We start from the raw sequence: 15789 nt of genomic DNA on the forward strand, positions 1-15789 counted from the left end.
ATCTGAATTAATGAGTTACAACATTTACTTTCCTTTCAGGATCAATAACGTATTTTTGAAATTTAGTTCTTTATTTTTTAAATGGCCGATTAATATCACAAAATTTTAAATACCTTTAAACTTTGAATTCTCAGATAAGTTGAAAAGGAGGCATCATGAATGTAGAGCAGGAGCAGAGAGAAGGAGGAAATTTAAACTATACCTTTTGTTATACATCAGCAGTAAAAGGAGATTTTTAGTAAACAAATTGAATGAATTCCAAGAGATAAAAAAGGGCCCAGAATACCAGGAATGCAGTGTTTTACACTGTGAAGCATTGCTGCAAGTTCATATCCCCAACTCCAACATCAGGGATATTTCTTACCTGCGGTCTAGGCTGTTACTCTGTGGTCCCAAATCTTCCTTTAAATTAAAGTTTGCATTCATTTAAAAGTCAAAGTCCCAGAGACTGGAGCAAGAGAAGAGAGGTGCAGGATCCAGGTTGCATGAAGTATGTCCAGAGTTCACACAATCAGTGATGATGGGATTGTTATTTTTGTGTTGGTTCTTTTTTTTATTATTAACACCAATTGCTAGGTAAACTCTTGGCTATTGAGAAATGATAACTCTCAATAACGTTTCTCAATATCGTTTCTCTGGAGGTGTGGACTCTGAAGATTTAAACTTTACCAACATCTAGGCAGACCTTGTGGAGGCTATGAAGCTTACCGGAACCGGAAACTGCCAGTGCTGTAAACAACCATCCTCCCCATTTCAAAGGGAGAAGTGCAGAGCTGAACCATGGGAACGTGGCCAACACTCGGACTGAACGGCTTCACACTTCCTACGTTACCACTGCTGAAACTACAACTTCTCCACCTGTTTTCTGATTGGCCCAGTTGAAATTATGCTGGCAAAAGTCCATAACAGAATTACTGTATTTTATAAGTGCATGAAGAAGGGAGAGCTGTGTGGACATATTAAACCTGAACCAGGGGCAGTAGGGGAGATAATGTGTTCACGTACACCTCAGAAAGTATGTAGTTGCGCCCCTGGTAACTGGGTAGAAAATGTAAAGAATCTGGGTCCCTTAACTTGTTGGGTGTTTTTTTTTTTTTTTTACTAGGTGAAACAGCAGGTGGTGGTGTTTCCTCCCTGCATGGTGAGTTAGCAGCCAGAGAGGAAGGGGGATAAGGAAGTGGTTGGATCAGAGGACTGGACGTGATGTTGATGATGTCGCCGCCTGCTGTGATGCACCAGCAGCTTCCAGGAGAGCGCTAGCCGGACCCCCAGACTCCGGTCATTCCTGACAATGAGATGGGTAACTGCTGGGCTTACTGCGTGGGGCTCTTCAGGAGGGAAGCCAACCGGATCCAGAGAGGAGGCGGGTAGGTAAAGTCAGGCTAGTAGTCGGCTAGCCGAGCTAACTAGCCTGACAGCATCCCCTGACCCAGTGTATCCGGTTCCTGATAACGCAGCCAAGGTTTTTAAGCGGTAAGTGACACGGCAGAATGTGGAGGACGGCTTCGGTGCCGCTCTGTTCTGCGTCACTACCGGAAGTAGGACTCGGTTAAACATAGTTTGTGCGCTGCTGTTTGTTTGGGGTTTAACCTGCAGCCGGCCAGCCGGCCGGTCGGTGGGTCTCAGGGGGAATGAAGACCCCACCCCACCGTGTTGCTGACAGTCACAAATACATTCACGCTAGTCTAGAATGTATTCGATCACGTTCCCTTTCCCAAAGCAATTCTGAACTTTTACATGTTTTTTGCGCTTTAATCTCGTCTTCAACGCCCAAACTATCACTCGGCTGTCCCTTGTGTTGCGTTCAGGCTGCTCTGTCACCAAACTGAGGGTAAATAATTGATGTTTTAGCCCCATGTCGCCTTCTACACAGCTTCCCTCCTACTCATTTGCCCTTCTGCTTCATTGTAGAGCTTATATAATTGTAGTTTTATGTCATATTATTGTTTCTTTTGCAAGCCTCTACCTGCAGGTATGATTAGACAGTCATTTAATGAAAGTTTCAAAAGAGCAAAATAACTGACTTGTGTTGCAAATCTGTTTGCCATAGCTTTATCAAAACATGATATATTCTCTGTTTCCTCTAAATATGTTTCAGGTCAAAGTACTTCCGAAGTTCTACTACCGGAGAGCATTACACAATAGAGGTATGACTTATGGACTTGATTAAGTTTGTGAATATTCAACCCAAGTTTACTTTTATTGTCTTTTTTTCTTTCTTTCTTTCATTTTTCCCAGTTTGAAAATCTGGTAGAAAGTGACGAGGTAAGTCAGATTTCTTTTTTTTTGTTTGTTTAAAATTCTCAGTCTCACAAAAGCATTCGATGTCCCTTCACATTTTTCACCTCCCAACCACAAACGTTTAATTGTGGAATTTATGATAAACAAGCGCAAAGTCAATTCAGTTCAAAATCAAAAATACTTTATCGATCCCAAAGGGAAGTGATATGCTGTTGTGACTCAAATTATTCAAGACTCTTCCGAGAGTTACTGTAGATGGTGATGGCTGCGATCTCCTGTAGCGGTTTGTGTTGCAGCGAATTGGAAGAGGCCTCCGACTGAATACACTCTGGGTTTTTATGACAGTCTCGGGAAACAAGGATGCTCAGGGCTGTCCGTAATTTTTTTGATTTTTATGTAAAGTTCTTGTGGAGACTCTCATGACTTTCTTTCAGGTGTGGTTTTTCTTCTGTGAAGGTCATATGTCCGACTTCTGAACCCAGTTGGTTGGAATTTATTAGGGTGGCTTAAAACAAATGCATGCCACCCGTTTTATATTTTATTTCTAAAAAAAAAACATTTTACTTTATAATATATATATATATATATTATGTCTGACATAAAATTCCAATAAAATATGTTAATTTGTTGTTTTTTTTATTCACAATTTTGCTAATTAGGAAGTAATGTCATTACAACATAGTGTCTAAGTTGAATAAATTATTTAAAAATTGGCAATGAGATGTCATTGCTTGGAGTTCACTGAAAAAAATACCTGAAAACTAAAACACACATAGATATTAATGGTAGAGTAATATGGTAGAGGGAAGAAAGAAGGAGAGAACAAATCTAGAATAAACATACAAATAATAATATAGTGATAAATATACACAACTTAGCATTTTCCATGCAGGCAGTCTGAGGGGACTTTTACTTTCACATTGTCATCGGTCGTCATTATCCTGATGGTTATTCTCATTTCATGATGAATAAAAAAAAAAAACAGGGATCCATTTTTTTACCCCAGAGTTTTCAAAGTGACTAAAAACACTGACACTGTTTGTTTGCGTTGCAGGCTGAGAGCCCAAAGCCCTGTCCGAGGTAAGCAATCGGGTCCGAATCTGAAAAAAAATAAATAAATAAATAAAACTCACCAATATTCAAACTGTGACGTCGTTTTGTTTCCGTCCCGCTTTGCTTTCAGGCCCATCAGTGAAGATGAGCTCAGTCACCTCAAAGAGCACCGCTACGCTGCTATCTCCGACAAGCAAGTCCTCATCGACCAAAAGCTGCGAGTTGAGGTGAGACGTGATGTTTGTGTTTTATTTCTTGAGAGTTCCAGCTCCCTTTATTTTGTGTGTGTGTGTGTGCTTTTAGTCTTTGTTTTTGGCTCTTTTTTTTTTTTTTAATATCATTATTTTTTATTTGCAGCATTGCTTTGTTTTCTGTTTTGTTAACTTTCTGTTTTGTGTTTGTTTAATTTTGTTTATTCCTGCTCAGTTAGAGGCACAGGAGGAGAAGTTAAGGCTAGAAGAGGAGGCTAGAAATGCCGCCCAGCGCGAGGCCGCCAGGGTGGCTCGTGAACGAAAAATGAAGGAGGTGAGGCGGCACTGAGCGCTCCCTTCTGCTAGTTTACCTTACCGCGTCTCCTCTGACCGGTGTCCCTCTAGGTGGGCCGTCCTGGTTTTTAAACTCCTCCTTTTCCTTCTCGTTTGTGTGTTGTTTTTTCTTTCTCGTTTTAGCTGTGTGCGTGTTTTCTTTCTTTTGTCCTCATCAGCCTGTTTATTATGTTGGAGCAATGAATATTTAATCTGCATGGTTACAGTGCAGTTCTATTCAAATAGTTGGTTATAGATAGGCAAATGATTCTTACCTGCTGTTAAAGTAACACTTGGTGACAAGTTCTGTCTAAATGGGAAGGTCTGATTCACCATTTTTAGAGTTACATTCGCAGACCTTTTTAAAAGAAATGATGTCCTAAATATGCATCATTTTTGAAAACATTTACAGTTATTTTTTGTCATCTAAGGCTAAATAAAATGAAAACGCACAGTAAAATCAAACCGAATGGAGAAGCATGGCGGAGGGAGGAGCATCATGGGGGTGGGGCTGCTTTCATACACTGGAAAAACACAAAATCTTACCAAGTGGTTTTTTTTTTGTCTAGGTTCCAGTTCAAATATCTTAGTACACTTTAAATAAGACATCACTAATTTAAAGTAACTTATTATCAACATATGAGTCGATAATTTCTTAATATTGATGAAAACGTGGTAGATCCAGTGGCAGATTATTTCACTTACAACACGTGGGAAAATATCTTATTACTTGTTCTGCCAGTGAAGCTAGTGCTTCTTTTTTTTTGTAACCAATATTAATAAATTATTGACTTAAAACAAACATCTTTATAATTCTGAAAAGTTACTTATAATTTTTTTTTATTTCAAGTGTACTAAGATATTTGAACTGGAAACTAGAAAATAAATACTTGGTAAATTTTGTGTTTTTGCAGTGCATCTTCAAGACCTTGCAGTTGTTGGACAAAAATTGAATTCAGGGCTACAAATGTGATCTACTGGGATTTACAGTATTATTATAGAGTCAATTTGTTGTAAGTAATGATCCAGATATCCTTCCACAAGCAGAGCGTTGTCTTTTAGAGTTCAGATTGTTTTATTTGTACTGAGTTCATCATTCGACACTGTTGGTCATAATGTATCTGCTGACCATGATACATTACACAAGTGACTAGAGAGCTGGGTCTCTGGTTCGAGTCTTACCTAAACAACAGGGACTTCTTTATGTCAGAGGGTAACTTTTCATCAGTCACATGCGGGGTTCCCCAGGGTTCAGTTCCTGGTGCCTCTCCCTTTTAATATCTACAGGTTATAACAATGAATAAGATTAGTTTTACTACGCAGACGATATGTAGCTCTACATTACGGCGTCACCAGGTGAACACGAACCCATTTAAGGGACAAATCAAAGCGTGGGTAACTCTCTTCAGCTGAACAGAAACCAAACTGGAGTAATTGATTTTTTTTTGGGACCTAAAGAGGAGCGGCCAAGAAGTCGACGCACGGCTAGAAATCACTGAACAGACTCTAAATCAGGTGTGGTGTGGGGATTGGACTCAAACCTGAACCTTCAGAGTCACATAAAGACAGTTACAAAGTCAAACTTTTATCAGCCGAAACATGCTGCAAGGATTAAATGACTGACGTCGCAACGAGAAACTCATGGCACAGTTTGCCTAAAATCTCCCAACAGCTTCAGCTGCTCCTGTTGCTGAAAATGTGCCACACAAACAAACTTGCTGTACCTTAAGTAAGTAAAACTTCATATACATTTCAAGGTGTCAAATCACAAAGTGCTCGGCAATACTTTGAAGCATGAGAGAAATTAAGAAAATGCTGATTTAAAAATGTATTTTTAATAGTCCAGAGGGTCCACTGATCTCAAACCAAAGGGAAGAGAGTTCCAGAGTCTCGATGCCACTGAACACAATGCTGTGTTTTCGTTTGCCTTTGTCTTATATGGAGAACCATCAGCAGGTTCCTGATCACAGGACCTCAGGGGCCTGCCAGGCAAAAACCCCTCTAACTTTGTGACTCTCCATGAGAAGCTCTTTGAGTCGGTAGAGGAATATTAAACTGCACTCTAAAATAAATCGGAAGCCACTGTAGTCACACCAACGCTAGAGTCACTGGTGAAAACTTGTAGGATTTTGTCACAGCACCATTTTGAACAACTTGGAGCTGTTTGATGTTTAAAGTACTTTGCAATAATTTAGTTGTGATGAAGCAAAAGTATGAGTTGGTAGACGATTAAAAGCAAGAACGAACCAAAGACTTCATTTGAGGATCCAAAGTAAAACCAGAAGCAAAGGTTATGCCAAGATTCCTATTGGAGAGATTTTGCCAGAGAACCAAAAGGTCCGAGTGTCTCCTTTATCTCAGAGATCCGTTTTTCTGGTACAAAGATAATCATTTCAGTTTTGTCTGTTATTTAGTTGAAGAGACCTATCAGCTATCTACTGTTTAACAGAGTCTGTGCAGCTTAACAGATATTGGCGAATCGAGGTGTACAGCAGAATATCATCTGCATAGCAGTGATTATGGATGTCCCTAAAAGTTGACTGAATGTTCCCCAACGGGGAGCAAATAAGCCTGAAAATAGAGGCTCCAGGACCCTGAGGGTTCCCCAAAATGAGATATGAATAATTACTTCGAAAAATATGTACAGACCACTTCCTGAAACCGTCTTTAACGCTGTGGAAATGGGCTTTATAGATTAGTGTAAAAAGGAAACCTTTGACTTTTTTTAGGAACTGCGCTTGCCAGATTTGCGCAAACCTTCATGAAGACGAGCTTAGTGGTGCAGAAGCAGAAAATGTCCTATCCTTGTTATTTGTCTTCCTTACTTTTACGGTCTAAAGGTTTTCAGCTTACTTAAAGAACGTGTAAGCTCGTTTGCTTTTTATTCTCCATCCCGTGGCTTCTCTGGTGTCGCGGACGCATCCGTCTACATGAGACCGACATTCTGAAACGTTTTCATGTAAACCCCGCCTCTCCGTTTTGCTAACGGCGAGATATTTGTCTTGTTTTGTATCTTCAGCTGTACGCTCAGAGGACGCGGGGGAAAGCAGACGGCTCGGGCGGCGAAACGCAGCAGAGAAAGTGAGTTGCTCAAAGTTCTGTTGGCGGCACAAACGAGATCGTATGGTTCTGAAAAGGTTCCCAGGGTAAAACTGACATAGAAGAGGCAATTATCTGTATCACTTGCTGTCCAGACTCGTCTCTTAAAAAACTGTTTTGTTTTGTTTTTGTGATTAATTTCACAACTTTTTCCAAGTACGCTCCTGATCATATTTTAATGCCGGTTGGAAATTGGCAAAAATTAACATTTTGCGCTGTTGGGTCTTAAGAGAGTTCTAAGTAGACCATCAAAATGCTAAAAAGAGAGTGAGTGAGACAAGAAAAAATCAATAAATTGCTGAAACTTGACTAATAAGCAGATTGTAACTAGAACTGTTTGGACTTGAAAGCTGACAAACTCAGCTGTCCATATTTAGTTTCAGCTCTGCAAGTACCAGGTTTAGGGAAAAGCCTTAGCAGATTTTTATTTAGGAGCATGTGTGTGTGTTTTTTTGTTTAGTTTTTTTCCCCCTTCTGTGCCCTCTTGAAACTCCTGTTATAGTGATTGTCCGCCCGGCTTTTTTTTTTTACAGACAAACCTCTGGGGAGGATTTTGACGTCTACCTCCAGAACGTGAAAGCCCAGTCGGATGCTTTCAGGAGCAACAGTGAGTGACGGGGTTTTGCTCGATTCAAACCTATGCTGTGCTAAAACTTGGAGCCAGTTTAAAGCTTTGATATTTTTTTTGAGAAGAGAAATGTGCCGTTGCGCAGCGTAGCTACCCCTGTGTGTTTGCAGGACATCCCTCTGAAGCGAATGCAGTGACGCCCAACACGGAGTACAGCTGGGATTTCACCACTAAGACCCGCTCCACCAACGACGACGGGACATCGCTCGATTTAGAGTGGGAGGATGAGGAAGGTAACCGGTCGACTTTTAGTGTTTTGTTTCACTTAATCTGCTGTTTTATCACTGGTACCTTAAAATGGGGTCTCTATTTGCTGTGAAGGTTTGCTAATTACCAAGATAAATGTGTCTGATTTTAGGTATCTGATAAACATCTAATTGCCTACATTAACATTTGTGGTAGGAGCGCACCAAAAATTTGTCAAAGACGGCTGCTCAAAAATTGGCGTATGGGGGTGCTGCCCTGGGGTGGTGCCAAAATACGGCGGAATGTAAATTTTTTGGTCAGCATTTTCTGTATCTGACAGCTGATTGTGCATTGAAAACCCCTGAGGTGGTGCGTATAATCTCTCTGCAAACTGATCTAATCTCTCTCCGCAAACGTCTGCAAATCATCCACTGTCGCCTTTTGCTCTGCCGATAGAGGAGGCTGACAGACGGACCCGCCCGTCAGGTCAAGTCTACACATTCTCAAATAACAACCATCACCCTGTTGTTGCCAACTTAGCGAACTTTGTTGCTTTACTTAGCAACTTCTCAGACAAAACTATTTGTGTCGGCCAAAATCAAAATCGACAGGTCAGGCCAGAGAATTGCAACCGACGTAGCCCTAATTTGTGATTTTGCGACACAACGCGATGTGAAAACCTCAGGCCACTAAGTAATTTCTAAAGCAGGGTGTCCGCGCATCCTTAAAACATCTTAATTTTATGAATCTTAAGTTAAGGCCTTAAAAAGTCTGAAATGACATTTTTAAAAAGTAAACTGGCCTTTAGTATCACCTTCTTAAAATAATAATCTTTTTTTTCTTTTTGCCTAAACATCTTTTGACAAAAAAGGACATGTGACAGTATTTTAGGACCTTTTAGGACCTACTTTGATTAACTTTGATGTTAATCAAAGTTCTTAAATATTGTCTTGACATGATTATTTAGACTTGCATATTGTGTATTATTCATTTATTTTCTCGTGGGAGTTTTCTGTCAGGCAAAAGTTTGAGTCGCACGCAGACTGGAGACGGTAGAGGCTACCGCTAACTAGGTGCTAACATGTCCTTGCTAGCTAGCTAGAGAGCTTTTTTTTTTGCGTCTGTCCTGGATAACTGCACATTTGTCGCCATTCGGCTGGATGGCGTCAATACATTTCTGTGGAGATATAAGTCTTAAATTCCAATAATTAAGGTCTTAAAAACTCTTAAATTTGAGTTGGTGAAACCTGCAGAAACCCTTCAAAGTAATAATAATAAGGACTTGTAGATGTTGGAGTTAAAGACGTCGTCTTTCCTCCACAGGAATCAACCGAGCTCTGCCGGCCTGGGAGCGGTCTCGGACCGAGGAGGACATCTTGCGGGCGGCCCTGCGGCCCGGCAGCAAACAGGTGACCAGTGGGCCCACCTCGGCCTCCGAGGACTCGAACGCTCTGGAGTGGGAGAACGATTTTGTGAGTACTCACCCCGAGGACGGTGGCGGCGCCGAATTCGAAGGGTTCGTCAACCCCGTCCTGGACACCCCCTCAGAGGACGCCTCGGACTCTGGCCTCAGGGCGGAGAACCAGGACAGATAGTGTCCGGCACCAAAGGAGACCTCACCAGCTTTTTGCCTCATGAATCCGAAATGTCACTTCGTCGTAATCCGTAAAGGATCTCTGATGCTGGAGAAATTTGGTAATGGATCCAACATAGCAGAGTCTAAAGACGATTTTTTTTTTTTTTTCCTCAAACGTGTTTTCAGTGCCTTCATCTGCTACAATATCTGACCATTGAGAATTGTGACTGTCCTTCCTTTTACCGTTTTAAACGTTCAGAAAGTGCTGCTTTCTTTTTTTTTTTTTTTTTGATGACGATCAGTGCTTGAGTGACCGAACTGAAACCAGGTTGTTGGCAGGAAACTTTAACATGACCGGTAACTGTAAAACCAAACGGATGCTTTAGGAGAACAAGGTGTTGGTTTAGCCAACAGAAAGACAAAGTGTCACTTTTACATCTCCGTGTCTGAAGACCAAATGCAGCTCTGAGTCCGGATGAGCGTCACGCAATTCTTTTTATTATTATTTATACAAAGGGAATATCCAGAAGTCAAAATTTTACCCTCTCAATTTTGTTCAGTACAGTAAAACAAAAACTGCAGTCTCTGTTCTAGCAATACAGTTTAAATCAGATTCGTACTGAAAGTGTCAGAGTAAACCTTTCCGGATTTAGATTAGTGCAGAATACCAGAATTATTTACAAAAAATTCCCCCAAAATGTCAAAAAGTTAAGAGATAACTTTACTTGGCTTTTATTAACCTGTATGACTCGGGTCAAACCTTTTGTGGCCGTTTCCACATAATTCCCACAATAGTTTTACTGGAATTCTGGCACCATTCCTCCTGACAGAACTGGTCGCCATGCCAACACATTGACTGTGTTGTCCTTAAGCCGCTTTGTAACTAATTTGGCAGTATGCTTAGGATAATAACTCAATTGCGCCTTAACTTTCGTCTTCTCTGATGACTTTGCTTCAGCATTTCCACATGAATGTTCTTCCCGCAGACTTTACTGTCTGCTTTGTAAAGCGCACCAGTCATTGGGACATTGAAAACCGGATCGATTTGTTCCAGAGTGCATTTTGGGAGCTGTCATCTGGGTTTTAACGTTGCCTTTGGGAGTCGTGGCCTCTTCCTCTCTGCGCGGCTTTTCAGCCCCGTGTCGGTGCGGGACTCGTTTGGCTGCGGACCGTGTCGCTCGGTCGCCAGCTTCAGCCAGCGTCTTCAGAACGTCTGTTGCTTTCGCCGTGGAGTCGAATCAACAGATGTAAAATCGCTGCGCTACAAGGAAGACTGTGTTTTACATCCGACCAAGTACATAAAAAAAAAAAAACAACTACTCTCAGAATAAAAAAAACGCACTTGTTTTCACGTAGACTGTTTCGCTGCGATACTCCCAGCACACAGTAATTGCATTCAGCCCCCATTTGGAAGCAGTTCGCCCGGTTCACATCGGTTCACCCATGGAACGAACTGGGGAAACGGTTTGGTAACTTCACTTTCATAGACACTTGGTGGAGAAAGGATCTTCTGTCTCTAAATGTCAGAGGTCCACCCTGCTAACTCTGAGCAGAGTTACTGCCTGTGCTTTCCTTTCTCACTGGGTGGGTGAGGCTGACCGGTGCAATCGATTTCAAGGCGCACAGCCAACATTTGAAGGTTTGTTGATGTTGGGGAGCGGTGATGTGAAACCGGAAAACATTCCCTGTAGAAGCTCTACGAGAGGTTTTTGTCCTTTTTAGATTTTTACCAGGCTCTTTAAAATATCTTGACTGACTGGACTGCTCCTGCTACAATACCCAAAGATTACCACATAATGCAAGTAACTGCGTTTAGTCACACTATCAAATGTATTGGCATTCGTTGATTGAAAAGAGTAACGAAAAAATAACAATACGGATGGTTTTGAACTTCATAAATTAGAATTTATTGTAATTCTTATAGGAAATGTATCACGATAAACTATAAGCGATACGATAAACGCCCACACCTACTTTCAAAGTGAGTATGCCTCGAGGATTCTTGGATGATTTAACCTACAAATGTTCGTGTTTCAGGGCAACTTGTGTGCAAAACTATCTGATTTCAGTGCCGTGTGAAATCCTGGCAGTTGCATGCATACATCTCTAGAAATCACAGGACGATGCCCAGGTTACATTCAGCTCTCCATAACATGGAGGCAGAACATTACAGATGTCTGAAAGCTCTAAAAACTAAATAAAAAAGTCAGCAATTTCCATAAAGACATTTTTAGTTAGTTTTTTTTCTCGCTCTGTATGCAGTCTTTGTGATGCGTTCAGCATCCGTGCGTGCCGCATGTTAGCCAGCTCCAATCAGACACGGTGTACCGACGGTGCGTGCCTTCTTCACGAAGAGGAAGCTCTGCTGCTGACTGCGACCTCTCATCAGAAGGACAGTGCTCTGAATGTTGGAACCGTCAAATATGAAATTCTGTTCGTCTCAAATGTTTTCCTTGTTGTTCGGCAGTGTATCCTGAAAAATCTGACGCAAAGCAGGAATCTTAAAAACTAGCCTCTTTTTAAGATGGTGTCAAAAATCCAAAGAGCAATTCATTAATGTCAAATGCCAAAGTGAATTAGAAAATCTACGTGGGAAGGCAAATAATTTTTTTTTTTAGAGTGGTGAACATCAAAACGGGATTTAAAACTTCCACTCATCCGATTCCTGTGACGTGTGGTCAATAGAGGCGCACCGATTCCAGGTTGTTGTTTTTCTGGCCAATTGTCGATCTTTAAAAAAGCCAATTTTAAGCAGATGTCAATTTATTTATTTATTTTTTAATTAAAAAAAAAATTAAATTTTGTTTAGAAAGTTGCTAAATATATAGCGAAAAAGTCAATCTCGCACGTAAATATCAGGCCGACCCAACTGGTCGGTCACCCAAAATTAAGGAAGTCTGAGTCCGGTTCTTCGGTGCACCCCTGGCTTACAGTAACGCTGTTGGTGTGTATAAAATCTGTTGTAAACAAGTTGGTCAGAAAACTGGTCATAACTGTTTCTTATATTATCACAAGAGGTTTTGTTTAGTTTTCACTCTGATCACTTTCTTTGCTTGTTTTAGCGGATCTTGAAACCAACTCTCATGTCGACTGGTGGGAGGGAGACAATGACCCGGGGAGTGTGTAGAAGACACACAGGTTCATTTTCAGCCTTTTTTTTTTTTTTTTAAATCAGTTGTACTTTACTGCACCATTTAATAATTACATTTTAGGTTTTGTTGTGATTGTTGTTTGAAGTTGGCTTATTGTAAATTGTGAAAAAAAAAGAAGTATAATTAAACATTCCTTGTCATGATGAGTTGAAGAAAATAAATTCATAGTTTTAAATGCTTGTGTCCAAGTTTCACTCTGTTTGGTGTATTGTTGCAAAGCAGTGACATAGGAAAGTTCTTATTAACAGATTTTTTTTATTCCAGAGTCAGCATTCATGTTTTGTCCTATTGTGTTCATATCTTAGTTTAATTATATGTAATAACGCTTAATGAGTTTTTATCTAATTTGTCTTTTCAGTGTAAGTAGTCGAGATGCTTTCCTGAACGTTCCCCACTTTTGAATGCTAATTCTCTCTTTGAAACGGTTGAACAATAGCAGAACTGAAACGATTAATCGATTATTGAAGGAAGTAATCGCCAGCCAATTTAGTCATTGATTAATCGTTGACTGGAGCGTACAGGCTCTGAAAAAGGCCATATTCGGGGCACTAATTAAAACAAAGCTGAACAAAAACATAAACATTTGAAATAAAAATAAAAAATCTCCGTAAATATGTTCTGGCGAAAGAAAATCCTCAAGTGACATAGCTTTAGCTTCACCTGATTGAAATTCTGTTTTAAAAAAAATCTCCCCATTAAGCACTTTTTGCATCCAATTACTAATAATTTAATCCAAAACTAATCGTCAGAACAGGCTGAGGTTTTCACATGTTGATGTTGGAAGTATTTTTCAGCTGCAGATGAATCCTGTGCTGCTAATCATCCGGCGTTCGCTACAGGAGTGTCGCTTTATTACATTTTCGGCAGTCAAATGTTTATTTTCTTATTCAAAAGAAGGAATTGTATTGTTTATTTGCACCTTTTAATGTACTTCCAATATTGTATAAAATAATCTCAAGTGTTTAAATGTGAAATCTGCTGAATCTTTTTACCCAATGAATCGATTAATCGACAGAATAATCGATTACTAAGACCATTTTTACCTGCAGCCCTGAATAGTATCCTTTAAAATCCTTCCTTGAATCAAACATAGTTGGAGTTGCTCTTTCCAAGGTGATTGCTGATGGTTTTCCTGCTTGGCAGAGCAGCTCACTAACAACACTCCTACCTCTTCTGTATTGGCTCGCTCTTTCTATAGATGAGCGTTCCTCACTAAATTCCTCCGGAAGTGGTCCGGTTGCAAAGTGTCGCTCCACACGGTGCTTTCTCTACTGTAGTTGCACATTTTCTACCAGGAATTGCTTTGTCGTTCGTGAATATCGAGTTGACCGTTTGTTCTCTGATTTGTGCGGCGGAAAGCAATTCCACGTAAAAGCAACGAGCTGACCTGTGTGTCGTTAATGACTTGCGGAAAAAGCATCACTATGAATTTAAATGCAGGACACAGTTTGTAGAGTACATTCGATACAGTAATTTAGAGAGCACAGGTGTGTGTGTGTGTGTGTGTGTGTGTGTGTGGGTGTGTGTGTGTGTGTGTACATTTTTGTCCAGAAAGCTTTAATTTAATTTGTAAAGTATATGCTTAGAGCATCTATTAATAATGCGGCTGTATGTGGTTCCCATATGGAACAGAAGTGGCTGCAATATATTAAAAAAAAGTGTCTTGGAAACAGTATCTGCACCCTTTGAACTTTTGCACATTGCAACCATAAAGTGTTTATTTTTTTTTTTTTTATTTATTTATTAGCAGATTCACTTTCTGGTCTGCACCTGTGGCTCATTGGACCTCCCACAATGGTTCTTAATAACTGTGGCCTAAAAATGATTTTTTTTTTAAATTCAAGTATCATTTTCGATATAAATTGAAAAACGATTTCAATTAGTGAGGAACGCCCTTTTAAACCAATAAAAGGGTTTTATTCATGCGATGAATTGATTTTACACGACAGAATGACATTAAAAATATTGTTTCAGATCATGTTGGGTTTTTTTATTTTCCGTAAATTTCGAAATCCCACAGAAGGAAACGAATCCGTCTTAATTCCTGTTAGTTATTTTGTTTTTCTTTATTTTGAAACCTAAGGACAGAAACAACACGGGGTTCTTTAGAAATGACACATTTCCCGAAGTAGATGTTTATCGAAAAATTTTAAGTGATGGTTATTTAGCTGGACCGAGTAGTTTATGTCAAAGCACACTTACGTGTTTGAATGTAAGTGTCTAGAACTCAATTAAATTGAGAATCTGTGAGGGGAAAAAAAACAACCTTTTAGTATCTAGTAGTGAAAATCAAAAACTCAATTTTCAGATTTTCTTTTGTCCAGATTTTTGAAAATCAGACTAATTTTCTTATTCTCTACAACAAATGCCCTCTTTTGTCTAGCTATCACATAAAACTCAAAGGCAGCAAACTACAAATTGTGGTTGTAACGAGCGGCGTGAACACTTGAGCAAGAGATTGTGATTTTGTGTAATTTATGCACATATTTGAACATCGTTTTATGCTTTGAACCGTGTCTCTCGGTGACCGGTTACCGAGTTACACACACACACACACACACACACACACACACCGCTTGCCTCTTTCCAGGACTGCAGCAGCGTTTAGAGTGGAGACACTTCGCCTGAGCTGCCATCTCTGCCCGAAAGGCCCCGTCTGCTCTCATTGGCCGTGTGATTAATCAAAAATAGCAGAAGCAGCTGCCCATCCTTTCTTTGAGCAAACTGCTCGCTCAACAGCCATTATTCAAATGTTTTAACAAATGAAAGACAAGAGTAGAGGGCAAACGAGGCTTTGCAGACAACCGAGAGGATTCCTCCCAACGGTTTCAATGTCTACCTTCACTATTAAAGGCACTTCATCTGAATTTCCAAGCAACATGGATTAAAACTCTCTTAAATCTGCACAAAACTCCTACAGAGAACCATGATGTCATTTTTCAAGAAAATGTGTCTTGATGCAAAATTATATGTGAATTTTTGGCTTAAAAAGGGAAAAGGATTATTGCCACAGCTGTATAACGTAGCCACTCTAACTCATATAGACATATATGAGTTAGATATAATATAATATAAATATTATATCTGTTCATATAAATGATCTTAATATATTCTGGAGTTTTGCAGAGACATAATCAGCCAGGTAAACGGTGCCGTTTCCCAAACTCTTACAGGAGAGTTGGCAAGTGGTCAGGTTGTCCCCGTTTTCATTTGATTTATTTATTTTTATTTTATTTTTTGTTTCATTCACTCAATGATAAATATGAATAGTTCAGATAGCGACTAAAAGAAATCACGTAAGAAAATGGGGCAGCATGAAGTATGAACATA

The 15789-nt window shown here is 39.9% G+C and overlaps 1 protein-coding gene across 2 annotated transcripts; it reads left to right on the forward strand.

Annotated features, from left to right (window-relative positions):
• Window positions 1-1144: 1144 nt before the first annotated feature.
• ap1ar (adaptor related protein complex 1 associated regulatory protein) lies at window positions 1145-12634 on the forward strand. Of its 2 annotated transcripts, XM_032555149.1 has the most exons (10): window positions 1146-1367; window positions 2099-2147; window positions 2239-2265; window positions 3296-3321; window positions 3425-3521; window positions 3721-3819; window positions 6838-6899; window positions 7451-7524; window positions 7656-7778; window positions 9055-12634. In XM_032555149.1, exons 1-10 carry the CDS (start codon window positions 1297-1299, stop codon window positions 9324-9326), a joined length of 900 nt encoding a protein of 299 aa, XP_032411040.1. In that variant the 5' UTR covers window positions 1146-1296; the 3' UTR covers window positions 9327-12634. The 2 variants fall into 2 exon arrangements, with proteins under 2 accessions (XP_032411041.1, XP_032411040.1); XM_032555150.1 differs by lacking the exon at window positions 3721-3819 and having other exon boundaries at window positions 1145-1367.
• Window positions 12635-15789: the final 3155 nt, after the last annotated feature.

Source organism: Xiphophorus hellerii, chromosome 23 (genome assembly GCF_003331165.1).
Source record: "Xiphophorus hellerii strain 12219 chromosome 23, Xiphophorus_hellerii-4.1, whole genome shotgun sequence".
Lineage (NCBI taxonomy): Eukaryota > Metazoa > Chordata > Actinopteri > Cyprinodontiformes > Poeciliidae > Xiphophorus > Xiphophorus hellerii.

Excerpts from the sequence above, each read along its gene's own strand:
- ap1ar (XM_032555149.1), top strand. The coding sequence starts at position 1,297 with ATGGGTAACTGCTGGGCTTACTGCGTGGGGCTCTTCAGGAGGGAAGCC. Across the intron at positions 6,900-7,450 it reads GGCGAAACGCAGCAGAGAAA|ACAAACCTCTGGGGAGGATT; the intron begins GTGAGTTGCTCA and ends TTTTTTTTACAG. Across the intron at positions 7,525-7,655 it reads GGATGCTTTCAGGAGCAACA|GACATCCCTCTGAAGCGAAT; the intron begins GTGAGTGACGGG and ends GTGTGTTTGCAG.